We start from the raw sequence: 15,549 nt of genomic DNA on the forward strand, positions 1-15,549 counted from the left end.
AAAAAAGATGGAATCAGAACATCTTCTACCTTAATATAATAAAACTTACAAATATAAGACCTTTGCTTATAAGTCTCCAAATATTTAAATTCATAATGCTACTACAAGTAACTGACTAACAGACCTAAGGCACTGAAAAAAAAATAATTCAAATATTTTTATTTGAAGATGGTGTTAAAAATTGTATAGAAAAAAGGATTTGTAAAAAGTTTAAAGCTAATATAAGGTTAACTGAATAGATACTTTTAGAAATTAGAGGACACTGACATCCACAAAATATACGGTAACATTGGCACATTTTATGTTTTAAACACACACATACCCCAGATACTGATCTAAGTACTTAACGAATAATAACTAATTTTGACACTACCACTATAGAATATAATTTCCTCTCATTTCAAATAGCAATTACACTGACCTCACTTCTCCAGGCTATTGCAGTGATTAAGGAGGATGATTTATTAGCTGAGAAGAATAAAGTTTCATTGCATGTAGACACCGAGCAGTCAGCTAGGCTACATCCAACATGGGCAGTCTCAAAAGACTTTCAATTCAGAATCTCGACTAAGTAAAACTATGCCTACTATATATCAATAATGAAACTTAATGCTGCTTGAAAATTGTGAAAAACATAAATGTTAAATGAGCAAACATTAAAGGACTATAGCAGTGAGGTCAAAATAAAATTACTTTTTATATTATCTATGCACAAGAGCTTTAAAAAGTATGAGAAAAATGAGCTATCACATAAATTGTATTAAATCTAATAAAGTAACCAGAAACTGACAATCATTGCTAACCGTGGTTAATTCAAATTAAGTTTTTAAATAATTGTATTGACTGCTAAGTCAGCGCTTAAGTTACTTTTGAAAACATAACTGGCTTAAAAAAACCAACAGTTACATGAAACTGCTGACTGCAAAAGCATTCATACCTATTTACTAGTTGATCAAATAACAAACTCTGGTTCACGCTTTCAAATCTGTTTTTCCTGGAACGACAACTTTTTCTGACTTCCATGTCACCATTTATACAAGAAAGGTCCCCATCTCCCTTCTTTTCACCTCGAAGGGGATGGCTTCGAAGGGCTACAAGAAGAGAGAAATTTCCATTTCATAGAGTATAAAAAGAAAGAAAAAAATCAAAAATTACTTTTAAAAGACTATAAAAAGCTTACTATAACCTCTTAAATGGCTTTAATATCCAAAATCTAAAATTTCTATAACTGTTTACAATCTGCCATAATAATTTAAACTATTTCAGTTGTACTGATTTCTCAGTGTTTAACAATTACATATTTACCATGACTGAAATCCAGTCACTTCCAACAGTATACTTAGCATACTAGTAAACTACGCTATTTTACCCCACTTTAATACTCTTAACAACATTATAAGAATTTCAATACTAACCAGTTTCATAACAGAATACTCACATAAGCTACTATGTCCGTTTGGTAATGTAGCACCAGGCTGAGAAGTTAACCTAGAACACAATTATATTTAATATGCAAACACATCAACATTCATTTAAAGAAGCAAGAAATGCAAATACTGGTGGAATCATTTTAATCTTTAAAATGTCAGTAATGTAATATTACTTTTTTAAGAGTAAAGACATTTTTTTACCCTAAGACTGATAATATACCAATTAATAAAATATACTAGCTAAGTCATTTCATTACTTCAAGAAAAGTTTTAATAACAGATTACAAACTGAACTTACTGTCTTCAACTCTATAAATTAAAATCCAATGAAAAGGCTTAAGCTTAATATGTATCATAAAGTTAACTGACGCCATAAGTAACAATGGTCACAGACATTTACTATTGGTTTTTGTTGACAACATAAAATTCAAACAATGACAAAGTTATTCAAATGATGAACTGTAAGACAAAAGAACACCAACACAACTTAATAATTTCCTCAAAGTATTATATTACACATTCTAAACTAATAAATGAAAATTTAGCTAATTTCTCAAAATCTATTGTACAACTCTCCCTTTTGGTGGAGGAACAGAAATGTTAAGTCACTAGAAAGATACTTAAAGGGTCATTAAAACATGAAGACTTATGAAAAAAGTCACAGTACACCTTACTATAATTAGAAATTCAAAACCAAAAACTAAATTGTTACATAGTAAAAGAGCTATCAATTTAAACTTACTAGTGTATTTTTTGAAATATCCAACAATTATCATTTTCAAAGATTAAAAAAGGGGGGAGAGAGGACATTCAAAAAACAGTACATATGACTGTCATCTGCTTATCTATGTGGTTTGCACAACATTTTTTAACTAAAATATTCTAACATTTTTGGTAACTCCAGCATTCTTCATGTAAAATTATAAATGTTAAATGTTATAAATATTAATTATAAATGCCCCTGTCTAATAAAAGGTCACAGACAGGATGACTAAAGGTATGAACAAAAACTATTCTGTGCCTTCAGACTATCAAAAACACAAAATAAAAAACTCCATCCCTCCTTTCCCCATAAAAACAACATAACCATCTGTTCTAATATACTACCTCTTAGAAAGTATTTCATTTTTAGCACCTTTATGTACAAATACACAATCCTCCTGGTATATGAGTTTGACTATAAAGTAATAGAATTGATGTGTTAACAGGTCATTCCTTAGAAGATTATATATGTGGAATTCCCTAGAATCACTCTTAAAATCCACTTAAAACCACATAGAAAAATAATAAATATAGTTTGGCTTTGGACCCAATATAACATTAACTCAGTTTAATCACTTAATTCACAAGTCTTGGCTCCATATGAATTTTAGCTGTATGTAAGACCAAATGGTTGGAATTTTACACACTTAAATTATTCTAAAGAGTTCGTACCCCGGTCCGGGAAGATCCCACATGCCGCGGAGCGGCTGGGTCCGTGAGCCATGGCCACTGAACCTGCGCATCCGGAGCCTGTGCTCCACAACGGCAGAGGCCACAACAGTGAGAGGCCCGCGTACCGCAAAAAAAAAACAAAAAAAAGAAGACAGTGCTTAATTGGCTTTTATTTCATTGCTAATGAAAGATCTATTTTAAGGTGGGGGGAGAAAAAAAAACTTGTTCTTCAATCAATCCAATTACCAATTATAGTTTATTGTCATCATTTTACAATTATCATTTCTCTTTATAAAAAGGAGAAAAAGGAGGTAGAATATGAAATACTTGGGTATAAAAATAGAGAATACTGGGATTTTAAGGGTTGGTCTGCCTATACAATAATAAAGGTGCCTAAACAGTCTCTTAAATCAATGTTGCCAAAAACTAATCACTTAAAATGTAACCAGGTGGGTTCACTGCTTAAATTAATACTCTAATAAATCCTTTATGATTATGTAGTCTCCTTTATTTTTAAAAGGGGCTGTGACAAAAATAAACTCAAAATGGATTAAAGGCCTAAATGTAAGGCCAGACACTATAAAACTCTTAGAGGAAAACATAGGCAGAACACTCTGTGACATAAATCACAGCAAGATCCTTTTGGACCCACCTCCGAGAGAAATGGAAATAAAAACAAAAATAAACAAATGGGACCTAATGAAACTTCAAAGCTTTTGCACAGCAAAGGAAACCATAAACAAGACCAAAAGACAACTCTCAGAATGGGAGAAAATATTTGCAAACGAATCAACAGACAAAGGATTAATCTCCAAAATATACAAGCAGCTCATGCAACTCAATATCAAAAAAAACAAACAACCCAATCCAAAAATAGGCAGAAGACCTAAATGGACATTTCTCCAAAGAAGGTATACAGTTTGCCAACAAACACATGAAAGAATGCTCAACATCATTAATCATTAGAGAAATGCAAATCAAAACTACAATGAGGTATCACCTCACACCAGTCAGAATGGCCATCAACAAAAAATCTACAAACAATAAATGCTGGAGAGGGTGTGGAGAAAAGGGAGCCCTCTTGCACTGTTGGTGGGAATGTAAATTGATACAGCCACTATGGAGAACAGTATGGAGGTTCCTTAAAAAACTAAAAATAGAACTACCATATGACCCAGCAATCCCACTACTGGGCATATACCCTGAGAAAACCATAATTCAAAAAGAGTCATGTACCACAATGTTCACTGCAGCTCTATTTACAATAGCCAGGACATGGAAGCAACCTAAGTGTCCATCGACAGATGAATGGATAAAGAAGATGTGGCACATATATACAATGGAATATTACTCAGCCATAAAAAGAAATGAAACTGAGTTATTTGTAGTGAGGTGGATGGACCTACAGTCTGTCATACAGAGTGAAGTAAGTCAGAAAGAGAAAAACAAATACCGTATGCTAACACATACATATGGAATCTAAAAAAAAAAAAAAAAGGTCATGAAGAACCTAGGGGCAGGACGGAACTAAAGGCGCAGACCTACTAGAGAATGGACTTGAGGACTGGGGGAAGGGGAACGGTAAGCTGGGACAAACTGAGAGAGTGGCACGGACATATATACACTACCAAATGTAAAATCGATAGCTAGTGGGAAGCAGCCGCATAGCACAGAGAGATCAGCTTGGTGCTTTGTGACCACCTAGAGGGGTGGGATAGGGAGGGTGGGAGGGAGGGAGACACAAGAGGGAGGAGACATGGGGATATATGTATATGTATAGCTGATTCACTTTGTTATAAAGCAGAAACTAACACACCATTGTAAAGCAATTATACTCCAATAAAGATATTAAAAAAAAAGGAGGGTGTGGGTGGGGGATATTTCCCTATATCTCTGTATCCTAAATTTTTTAAATGGAGACAGTATCACTCTGCATTAGATAATTATTACATTAAAAGTTTCCACATCTTTAATTATGTGAAGCATACTACAAATGCAATATCAGACTCAAAAATCATTATTTACTCTCCCTTTCCCACATAAACCCAAGGCATTCCATGATTTATGAGAATTTTAAACCTCAATTCAGCAAAATCAATCATTTGGAAAGACTTTAACCACTACCAGCCTTCATTCTAATGAGCCTCAGCAGTGGTGATTACATTTCTGCCTCACCTCACTACTCCCTCATCATCTGACCACAAAACAAAATTTTCGGGACTTCCCTTGTAGCACAGTGGTTAAGAATCCGCCTGCTGATGCAAGGTACAAGGGTTTGAGCCCTGGTCCAGGAAGAACCCACCTGCCGTGAAGCAACTAAGCCCGTGAGCCACAACTACTGAGCCTGCGCTCTAGAGTCCGCAAGCCACAACTACTGAGCCTGCGTGCCACAACTAGTGAAGCCCGTGCACCTAGAACCCATGCTCCGCAACAAGAGAAGCCACCGCAATGAGAAGCCCACACACCGCAATGAAAAGTAGCCCCCACTCGCTGCAACTAGAGAAAGCCCCCGCACACAGTGACGAAGACCCAACGCAGCCGTAAATAAATTAAAGAAAGAAAGAAAGAAGTAAGTAAGTAAGTAAGTAACTTGTTTTAAAAAAAAGAATATAGTGGTTGTTAATAAAGTTCTTTAGGATTCATTATTTTTCATAGCTAATACTAATTCTCATCTATATTCAATTTTCCTCCAATGAATTGTATTTTAACAAATTATTTTTGTGAAAGTCATTTTACCTTAGATACTCTGAAGACTTCAGAGTACCAAAATAAAGGAATTAGGATTCTCAGGTTCATGACATAAAAATTAACACAAGCCTTCAAATAAATCCTGATTTTTGTATTTATACTATCTCAAAATCTAAAATATCTTTAACTACAAGTTTCCCTAAAATTCAATTTTGTTGAATCTGATAGGTCAAATGGCATTTTCTTTTCAGGTCATCTGAAACACTAAAAGAGTCTAATTCTAACAGTGTAGCACTTAATCACATCCCTTGATGAAAGTTTAATTCAAAAAACTTTTTAAATTGTTTGAACTGCTAAACATTATTCTCCTGCCAAAAAAAAAAGTAAATTTTATTAGTATTCATTATTTCTTAAGCTTTTTATTCAAAATGTACTTAATATTTTTTTAAAGGAATATCAAACTCTAAGGTACCTAAATGGAAGTAAAACTCTCTCCCCTCAAAAAAATTTTAAGCCTTTTTACATGAAAGACATGATCAAGATTAATTTACATAAAAGATCTGAGTGGATAAGATGTGGGAAATCTATGGTATCAGAAACTTACACCTGAATTAAACTGTAAAAATTATCTTACAATTAAAGGTCAAACTTTTAACACTACAAGAACACTTTTTAAAACATTTACTAGAAAAAGAAGCTTGATTCACTCATTTAATACATACAGGATACAGATTACAACAGGCAGATCAAGTGTAGAAGTGTATTTAAAAGGATGTACTTATTTTAAGTAACATCATTATAGTTATCTGGATCTGTTTCATCTCACAGATGAAGGAGTATGGTAAAGTTAAAAAAAATCAATAGACTATGATTCACATAATCTTCTACTTAAATCCCAGCCAATGCAAAATTTAAAATTTTAAATACATATTAAAATAGGTAAAGACTCTTTAGAGACTAGTAAATGTACAATGCCTGTCAAAATCTATATAACTGCAAAGATTATTTTCATTAAAGCCTAAGAGTATCCCGAATTTACCTACACACATAAAATCAAAATACTGTCAAAAGGGAATTCCCTTTTACTTCTGGTTTGCAGTTGGCACATCATCAGCACTTCTACATCAAACAGTGGAAAAAAGAGAAGCTAAAGACTCTAAGCTCAAAATTTAAATCTTTTCTGAGTGTGTGTACACCTATCCTATCTACATTAAATTAGTACCACTTACTTTTGTTAAGTGAGTAAAATTGTTTTCTAATACATATCGAAACAGACACAAAGCAAATTTAAGTTGAAAACAACCAGAGAGATGAAAAGATTTCTTTAAAAATTAATTTAGATTTTATTACATTTTAGTATACCAATTCAAGTGGAATACTTAATTTTAGGAAGGGGAGATTTTATCTTATTTTCAAGTAAAAAATATAATTTTAACCATATGTTTTTATTTAAATTTTCAGGACTATAAACACATATGCACATTCAAGACCTATCCAAATTCTTATTGTTTTAGTAATATTAGTTTCTATTACATACTACATATATTTTTGGCATATTTAGAGAAAATAAAATTACATACAGAAATTATAAAATAAGCTTAATACAATTTATAAGTATTTCTAGCCAGGTGGCTTTACAATTTAAGAAAATTAGCAATTATCAGCCCTGAATCACATCAAATAATTCATGAAAAAACAATGGAGGAGTTCTCCATTCTCACCTGGCCTGTCCAGTTGATATGTTCCATTCCTCTCGCTGACCAGTACTTCGTGATTTTGATTTGTCTTTGCAAACAGAATCAGGTTGTTTCAAAGTGCGTTTGGCTGGAGGAGACACATGGCTATCACTTAAACTACCATCAACTTCAGCTTTCTGAAAGACAAAGTTTAAAATGTATTTATTATCCTATTAAAATTAACAGAATTCTTAAATTCTTGGATAAAGTACGGTGCTTATTCAACCAATAAACATTTACTGAAGGAATCTCTCTACAAGTGTAGCAAAATGTAATAATCTGTAAATACAGAAACAAAAAAGTTAGAAAGATAAATGTATCCTCAGAAAAGTATGTTTAGTTTGTTTTTATTTTAAAATAGCTTCAAGCCTACAGAATATGTGTAGATACAACTTTTTATGACATGATTCATCGTTCCTCTCCTAAATACTCCGGTGTGTAACTCCCAAAATAAGAACACTCTGCTTTATTAGCATCGTTCAACCCTCCCAATTAGGAAATCATCATTGATATAACACAGAGCCAGTCCACGGACACATTCAAATTTTATCATATGTCCCAAAAAGGTCTCTCTTTCCTTTGTGGTTCAGGATCCTAACCAGGAACATATACTGTATGTACTTATCATATCTCCTCTGTCTCCTTCTATCTGGAACAATCCTTTAATCTTTCCCCATTTTCATGCCCTTGACTGTAAAGAATATAGGCTTTTTATTTTCCAGGATGACTATCAGTCTGGGTCAGTCAGAGATGGTTCCTGCTTGGTTCCTCATCCCCTTTGTGATGTGGGCATCTGATGTTCCTCGTAACCCAAGTCAGGCCGTAACATTCATAGAAAGAATATACAGACATGATATTATGCATACTATACCTACCCATCATTAGGTATAACCTTGATCACCTAGTCAAGTTGGTGTCTGCCAGGTTTCTCCACCATAAAGTCACTATTTTTCCCTTTGTATTTGATTAGTTTATATGAAACCATTCTGATAATCCACCAATATCCTGTTCCTCATCAAACCTCCACCCACTAGCCACAGCATTCATTGAATGCTCTTGCCTTTATCCAATACCATCATGATGGTAATTATCTAATCGTATCACTCCTGTATGTTTTAGTTGGCATCCTACTTTAAAGAATTTTCCCGGGATTTCCCTGGTGGTCCAGTGGTTAAGAATCTGTCTTGCAATGCAGGGGACACCGGTTCAATCCCTGGTCAGGGAACTAGGATCCCACAGGCCACGGGGCAACTAAGCCCTCGCACTCTGAAGCCCATGCACCGCAACTAATGAGCCCATGCGCCACAACTAGAGAGAAGCCTGCACAGCACAACAAAAGATCCTGAGTGCCACAACTAAGACCCAATGCAACCAAAAAATAAATAAAAAGAATTTTCCCTCCCAACCCTCCTTTCTCAATTCATTCACTCATTTATTTATATCAGTATGGGTTCATGGATTCTTACTTTATTCTGTGGGTTTTAATCCATTACTCTATTTCTTTGCTCAAATTATACAAGATTTGGCCATCAGGAGCCCTTTCAAAGTGGTTCCAATATTCTTTTGACATGTCCCCATCATTTTGAGTACTTCCTTACTTTCTGGCACAAAAGAAATCTGTAGGCTCATCTTGTACTCTCCCTTCCTGACCCTAGAAATTAAGCTCAGGCTCCTCTTAGTCAAGGATAGTATTTCAGAAATCAAGATCTGGGCGCTACGTGTGCTCAATGTTACCGGAGTTTCACTGCTATTGAGTCCTCTCAGCAGAGAAAGCTAGGATATACTAATTTATATAGATACATAGAAATATAGACATCTATATCTATTTCTTTATCTGTGCATAAATAATAATTTTAAAAATGTGTGTACCCCAATGCTTTCAACTAATTCCATACCTTAAGTTTCTTTCTAGACTTTCCCTTTTTATGTTTGTAAGTCCTTTCCAATGAGAAACACGGCTTCCATTTATTCATTTGCTCTTTCAATTAATTAATTTGTGTAACGTAACCAATCTCTCAACCCGAGACCTCCATCCATCACAATTCCACTAACCCCTCCCTAGTTTCATGTCTTCAAACTAGGGGAGTCACTGTCTCTGAGGAGCAGCTTTCCTCTTCGCCACCCAATTCCTTGGATGCTGGACAGGTGGGGAAGAGAGTGGAGGAAAGGGTTACCTTTTCTTTAGAGAAGATTTAATTCATATGCTAATACTTTATCACTTAAGATTATCGATCAGTATTTCAAAAGCATGTATGATCATTTTCAATATACTACCATTTAAACATTTTTGAGTTATTTCCCTTTATGCTACAATTCTTTTAAGAAAAATATATAGGGACTTCCCTGGTGGCGCAGTGTTTAAGAATCCGCCTGCCAATGCAGGGGACACGGGTTCGAGCCCTGGTCCGGGAAGATCCCACATGCTGCGGAGCAACTAAGCCCGTACGCCACAACTACTGAGCCTGCGCTCTAGAGCCCACGAGCCACAACTGAGCCCGCGCACCACAACTACTGAAGCCCGCGTGCCTAGAGCCCGGGCTGCACAACAAGAGAAGCCATCACAACAAGAAGCCTGCGCACCACAACAAAGAACAGCCCCCTCTTGCCGCAACTAGAGAAAGCCCACGTGCAGGAACGAAGACCCAATGAAGCCAAAAATAAATAAATTTATTTAAAAAAAGGAAAAATATATAAAAACTATCCATTTCATAAATGTCATTTCTGTATCATATGTTCCCAAAGCAACACGACTACATTACACAAATAATTAGTCAAAATGTAGCCACTTGCAAACAAACATGAGACATACTTGCAATATATGTTTAAAGGTATCCAAGTATAACCTATAGAATTAATATCCACTTACTAAAATGTTTTTCACAAAAAGACCAATTTTTTATTTTGTGCTGTAATACAATTTACCATGAACTAGTTTTAAAGCCACAAGACCACATTTCATACTAAAAGGCACAAAGGAAAAAACGATTAGAAATTCAAACAACAAAATGTCTATAAGTAAGAATAATAAACATGTTAGCTGTGTAACATACACTTCCGCTCATTAGTTTAAGTTCCCCAGAAAAACTAGTTAGCTACTTCCAAACCATCCCACTGTAGAGGTGGGAAAGACCATTTAAGATGCAATTCAATCATGTAATAGTATTTAACAGTAAACATGCTTAATGTACTTAAGAAATGGATGTGGGTTTTTTTTTACTTTATTTATTTATTTGTTTTTTATTTTATTTATTTATTTTTTTGGCTGTGTTAGGTCTCAGTTGCGGTGCACGGGCTGTTCGTTTGAGGCATGCGGGCTTCTCTCTAGTTGTGGCATGCGGGCTCCAGAGCACGTGGGCTCGGTAGTTGCAGTACACCGGCTTAGTTGCTCCATGGCACGTGGGATCTTAGTTCCCTGATCAGGGATCGAACCTGCATCCCCTTCATTGGAAGGCAGATTCTTAACCACTGGACCACCAGGGAGGTCACAGATTCTTAACTACTGGACCACCAGGGAGGTCACAGAAATGGGTTTTTTTTAATTGTATTATTTCACTTCCTCAGGCACTTGCCTTCTCCAACCCCACCCTTTAACAGAGTAAATAGAGAAGCTCAGACATAAGTTAACTAACTCTAGCCCAAGGTCATATGGCTAACAAATGACTGACAGACTTGAGAAAGAAAAAAAAAAACATAGAATTTAGGTCCTTCCATTCCTAATATTGCTCTCTGTCTACTACCTCAGACACTCCACCCTAGCATATTTATAAAATACCAAGGTTAAAGTGTGCCTCAAAGGTCATCTTACTCAACTACTGATCCAAGACTTGATCAGCCTCTACATTTGTCATTTCAAATGTGCTGCACTCCTGACCCATCCAATCAGAAACCATTTTTGACAAGATTCCCCAGATAATTCTTATACACGTTAGTTTGAAAAGCATTACTATATAACATATTCAACAAATAAGTCACTGAGGAAGCACTGTCATATGTTCTAAGCTAAGACATATTTGTGAAAAAAGAAACTGATACCTGTAAACTACTTTACCAATGTAGATAGTCCAGGCCAGCATTACTCCTAATCAAATCCCACCACTCATCCTTCAAGACCCATCTGTCCCTCAAAATCTTACCTGAAGAATCTAACCTAAATTGACCTTTTTCCCTCTGCTAGCTGCAACTCTACATTTTGGCACTTAATTATATTCAATTTAGCATTATATATTTACCATCTTTAAAGTATCACATCCAAGTCTTGACATTCGAGCAAGATTTTAAGTTCTTTAATTATAAAAAATACCCTACTTCTTTTTAATTCCACACTATACCAAGGGGAAAAAAGGCAAGACTTTCCCAAGTTTGTTCTGTAAATTAATAGAAATTATTAGGAGAAACAAAGGAAGACTCATGGACAAATAAATTTGAGAAACAATGAGGTCCAAGGTTTTTTGCTTCAGGACTTCTAATAGTCTTTAATATGTTAATATGCAGGGATTTCCCTGGCAGTCCAGTGGTTAAGACTCCAGGCTTCCAATGCAAGGGACTTGGGTTCAATCCCTGGTCAGGGAACTAAGACCCCACATGCCGCGAGGTGCCGCCAAAAAAAAAAAAAAAAAAGTTAACATGCAGTATAGCTCTAAGTATGAAAGACAGTATATAACATTTCACAAGCTTATTTGATCAAGCTCTTTTTTCATGGAGCATCTGTAGGTACTGAAGTTTCACAAACACACTCTGAGAATAAGTACTATGTACTTACTGAATTAAAGACAAAATAGTAAAATATTTGAAGTCTAGCCATTTTTTAAATAATGTAAGTTATTATATAACTCTTTCAATATCGATTTAAATGAGTTTGTGTTTATTTATTACTCATTCTTTCACGTTCTACTGGCTTTTTACAGTTGCATTCAGGAGTGTCTCTCAAAGTGTTGTCCACATACTAACTGAATCATAAAGCACCTGACTGCTCATTAAACAAACATAACCTGCTAAACTAGAGCTCTGGAGGTGGGGATATTTTAAATGAGGGCCTCTGAATGATTCTTAGTACACGAAAGTCTGAGGACCTCTGGTATACAAAACAGTTCAAGTATAATATGACACACATCACCCTAACTGCTTCACTGCGCTACTGTACCACTCTTACAATGAAAGGGTTTCAGTCGCGACTTGGCTCAGGGACAGAGACCTCAGAATAAATAGCATTACAAAAGACTCCTTCCCTCCAAAGAAATGCAGGGATTTAAATAAAGCAAATAACCAAAACGTAAATACTACAAAATAATTACTTCAACACCATTTAATTAACTTCAAGCTTTGGGAAAGTTTTTACCTACAAACCTGATACTAACAGTTCACCTTTAATAGGATGATCATAATGCTCAACTTTAACTTCTTCAAAGCATTTTACTAGTTAATTATAACCTAACCCTTTGAGGGAAGGCGTTGCCAGTTTCAGGACAAAAATATTTAAGAGAGATTATGCAACCTACCCACAGTCATTTAGCAATATGTGTCAGAGTGATTACAATCCACGAGCAGGAAAGGCATTTCAAACTAAGGGAATAATTTCATTTAACAAACATTTGTTGAGGACCTACTGGGTACATAAGACATGGGGGTTGGGGGGGGGATGGTAAAAAAAGAGTAAAACCTACTTACAACCCAATACACAATCTGTTGAGTTCACAAACAGTCACAGTAATGATATATGGCATGTTATACTAAGTACTATAATAGAAATACACAATTCTCTGAAAGCAAAAAATGAAACCCGCTAACAGAGATGAAGGAAGACATCATAAATCACGTGGACTTTATTTTGTAACAGTAATGTAACACATAGAATGGTCAGAGGAACATGATTCAAGGATGAGATAACTTCCATGAGAAGTGTAAGAGTAACAGTGTCAAATACTACAGAAAGGAAAAGTTAAGTCATCCCCACCTAAGTGACTTTTTCTCTTAAACTCTAACCTTCTAAAATCAGGCAGAAAATTTTTCCAATTTACAGAAATGATTTTCTCCTTGAGTCTTAAGAATTTCTTAAACCATACTCATCAGCTACCACAAATACTGAACACTATTCTACCATACATCTTGTAAAAATAGGTAAAAGAAGTTGAAAATAATAAAACAGAGAAGAATTTATGCTGCTCTGGTTTTCAGGGAAGGCTTCCTGCCCTGATCACAATTTGTCAGAAATCCAGAACCTGTACTTCAATGTAAAGACAAAAAGAATGTACCCAAGTACAGCATTAAAAAATGAAAAATTCAAGGAAATAAGTGAATTAGCAGACCAATAGATGAATTCAAGTCTTTTTTTTTTGCGATACGCGGGCCTCTCCCGTTGCGGAGCACAAGCTCTGGACACGCAGGCTCAGCGGCCATGGCTCACGGGCCCAGCCGTTCTGCGGCACGTGGGATCTTCCCGGACCGGGGCACGAACCCGTGTCCCCTGCATCAGCAGGCGGACTCTCAACCACTGTGCTACCAGGGAAGCCCTAATTCAAGTCTTGATGATGGCCTCATATAGAATTGTAAAAGTAGAAAATAAGAAATTGATTACATAAAGCTGAATAACTAAAATATTAGTAATACCAATATTCAAAATAAAGACTGGGCAGGTGTAAAAAGTGGATTTTGTGTTTTAGGAGCTATGGAGGAAGGTGGGGGGTACAGGAGGCATATGTTGACGGGAGAAATGTAACAGTGAATTCCAATTTCGAAAATAAGGTTTAGAATTCTAGCCAGAAATCTAGGGAGATGTCTATAAGACTGTCGGAAATGCAGTTCTGAGACAGAGTGATGTGAGGACTAGAGATAGATATGAAATTGTAATAAAAGCGTCACAGGTAATAAATATAGAATAAAAAACAAGAGGGCAAAAGTCAAAACCTTGGGCTTCCCTGGTGGCACAGTGGTTGAGAGTCCGCCTGCTGATGCAGGCGGGGGAGGCCACAACAGTGAGAGGCCCGCGTACCGCAAAAAAAAAAAAAAAAAAAAGTCAAAACCTTAAAAAATGCCTACATTTACATTAAAGGAATAAGCAGAAAGGATCTCATATAAACTAAAGAAAAATACAGTGTCTCACTCAAACAGGGGGAGTGGAAGTTGGTTCCAAAAAGACTAAACAATGGGGCTTCCCTGGTGGTGCAGTGGTTAAGAATCCACCTGCCAATGCAAGGGACACAGCTTCGAGCCCTGGTCCAGGAAGACCCCACATTCCACGGAGCAGCTAGGCCCGTGCGCCACAAGTACTGAGCCCACGTGCCACAACTACTGAAGCCCACGTGCCCTAGAGCCCGTGCTCTGCAACACGGAGAAGCCACCGCAATGAGAAACCCGCACACCGCAAGAAAGAGTAGACCCCGCTCACAGCAACTACAGAAAGCCCACACGCAGCGATGAAGACCCAACACAGCCAAAAGTAAATAAATTAAATTAATTAATTAAATTTAAAAAACAGACTAAACAGGATGAAAGCTGATAAACATGTGGATTGGTAATTAGGAGGTCACTGTAACTTCTGATAGGGCAATTTCTGCAAAATGCTGAGGTGGAAATCGCTAAGTGAAGAACCCAGTGAGTGGTAAGAATGTAGAGCTGATAAACTACAGAGCTACTCTTATGTGTCAGAATTAAGAGGAAAAAGATAATAGGCTTAAAGAGGTTACAAAGTCAAAGAAGGCAGTGAAGGATTTTCTTTTTTTAAAAGAAGACCTGGATTCTTGTAAACAGAAGAAAAGGAACCAGAGAAGAGAATAAAATACCATAAAATTTTAAAGAGGGTAATTCCCTGGAGGTCCATGGGTTAGAACTTGGCGCTCTCAATGCCAGGTTCGATCCCTGGTTGGGGAACTAAGAACCTACAAGCTACACAGCAAGGCCAGAACAAAAAAATAAAAGAGCAAGATAACTGATGAGAAAAAAATCCTCAACAAACAAGAAAAAACAGAATGGGAACTGCCAACAGGTTAGATCAGAAAGTATATGGGTGCAATCAATCTTTTCCAATTTCCTTTATAAGACAGCCTTTTTTTCTACCTTTCTTAAAAATAGGTACTCCTGTTTTCATGAGAGCTTAGAAATTCAGTCAATTTCTTTCTCTTTCATTTGTAAAAAGAATTCACAGAGGCAGCAGTTACCATGACTTCAGGAAACAAAACTCACACTGCTGTTTATTTCCTTAGAGCCAGTACTATTCTACAAAGTCCTAAAACTTCAGGCACACAAAATGTCCTAAAATTTCCTCAAAT

The 15,549-nt window shown here is 36.0% G+C and overlaps 1 protein-coding gene across 4 annotated transcripts in view; it reads right to left on the minus strand.

The window, feature by feature from the left end:
- Positions 1–15,549, minus strand: part of ATAD2B (ATPase family AAA domain containing 2B) — a 165,942-nt gene that overhangs the window by 122,544 nt on the left and 27,849 nt on the right. For all 4 annotated transcript variants that reach the window (XM_082642078.1, XM_082642076.1, XM_082642075.1 and 1 more), the window contains exons 2-4: positions 7,274–7,425; positions 1,439–1,488; positions 938–1,091 (exon numbers count right to left, since the gene is read on the minus strand). In XM_082642078.1, the coding sequence (XP_082498204.1) occupies positions 938–1,023 (86 nt within the window). In that variant the 5' untranslated portion in view covers positions 1,024–1,091; positions 1,439–1,488; positions 7,274–7,425. The remainder of the gene's footprint in view (positions 1–937; positions 1,092–1,438; positions 1,489–7,273; positions 7,426–15,549) is intronic.

Source organism: Mesoplodon mirus, assembly GCF_964341445.2.
Source record: "Mesoplodon mirus genome assembly, chromosome: 14".
NCBI classification, from domain to species: Eukaryota; Metazoa; Chordata; class Mammalia; order Artiodactyla; family Ziphiidae; genus Mesoplodon; species Mesoplodon mirus.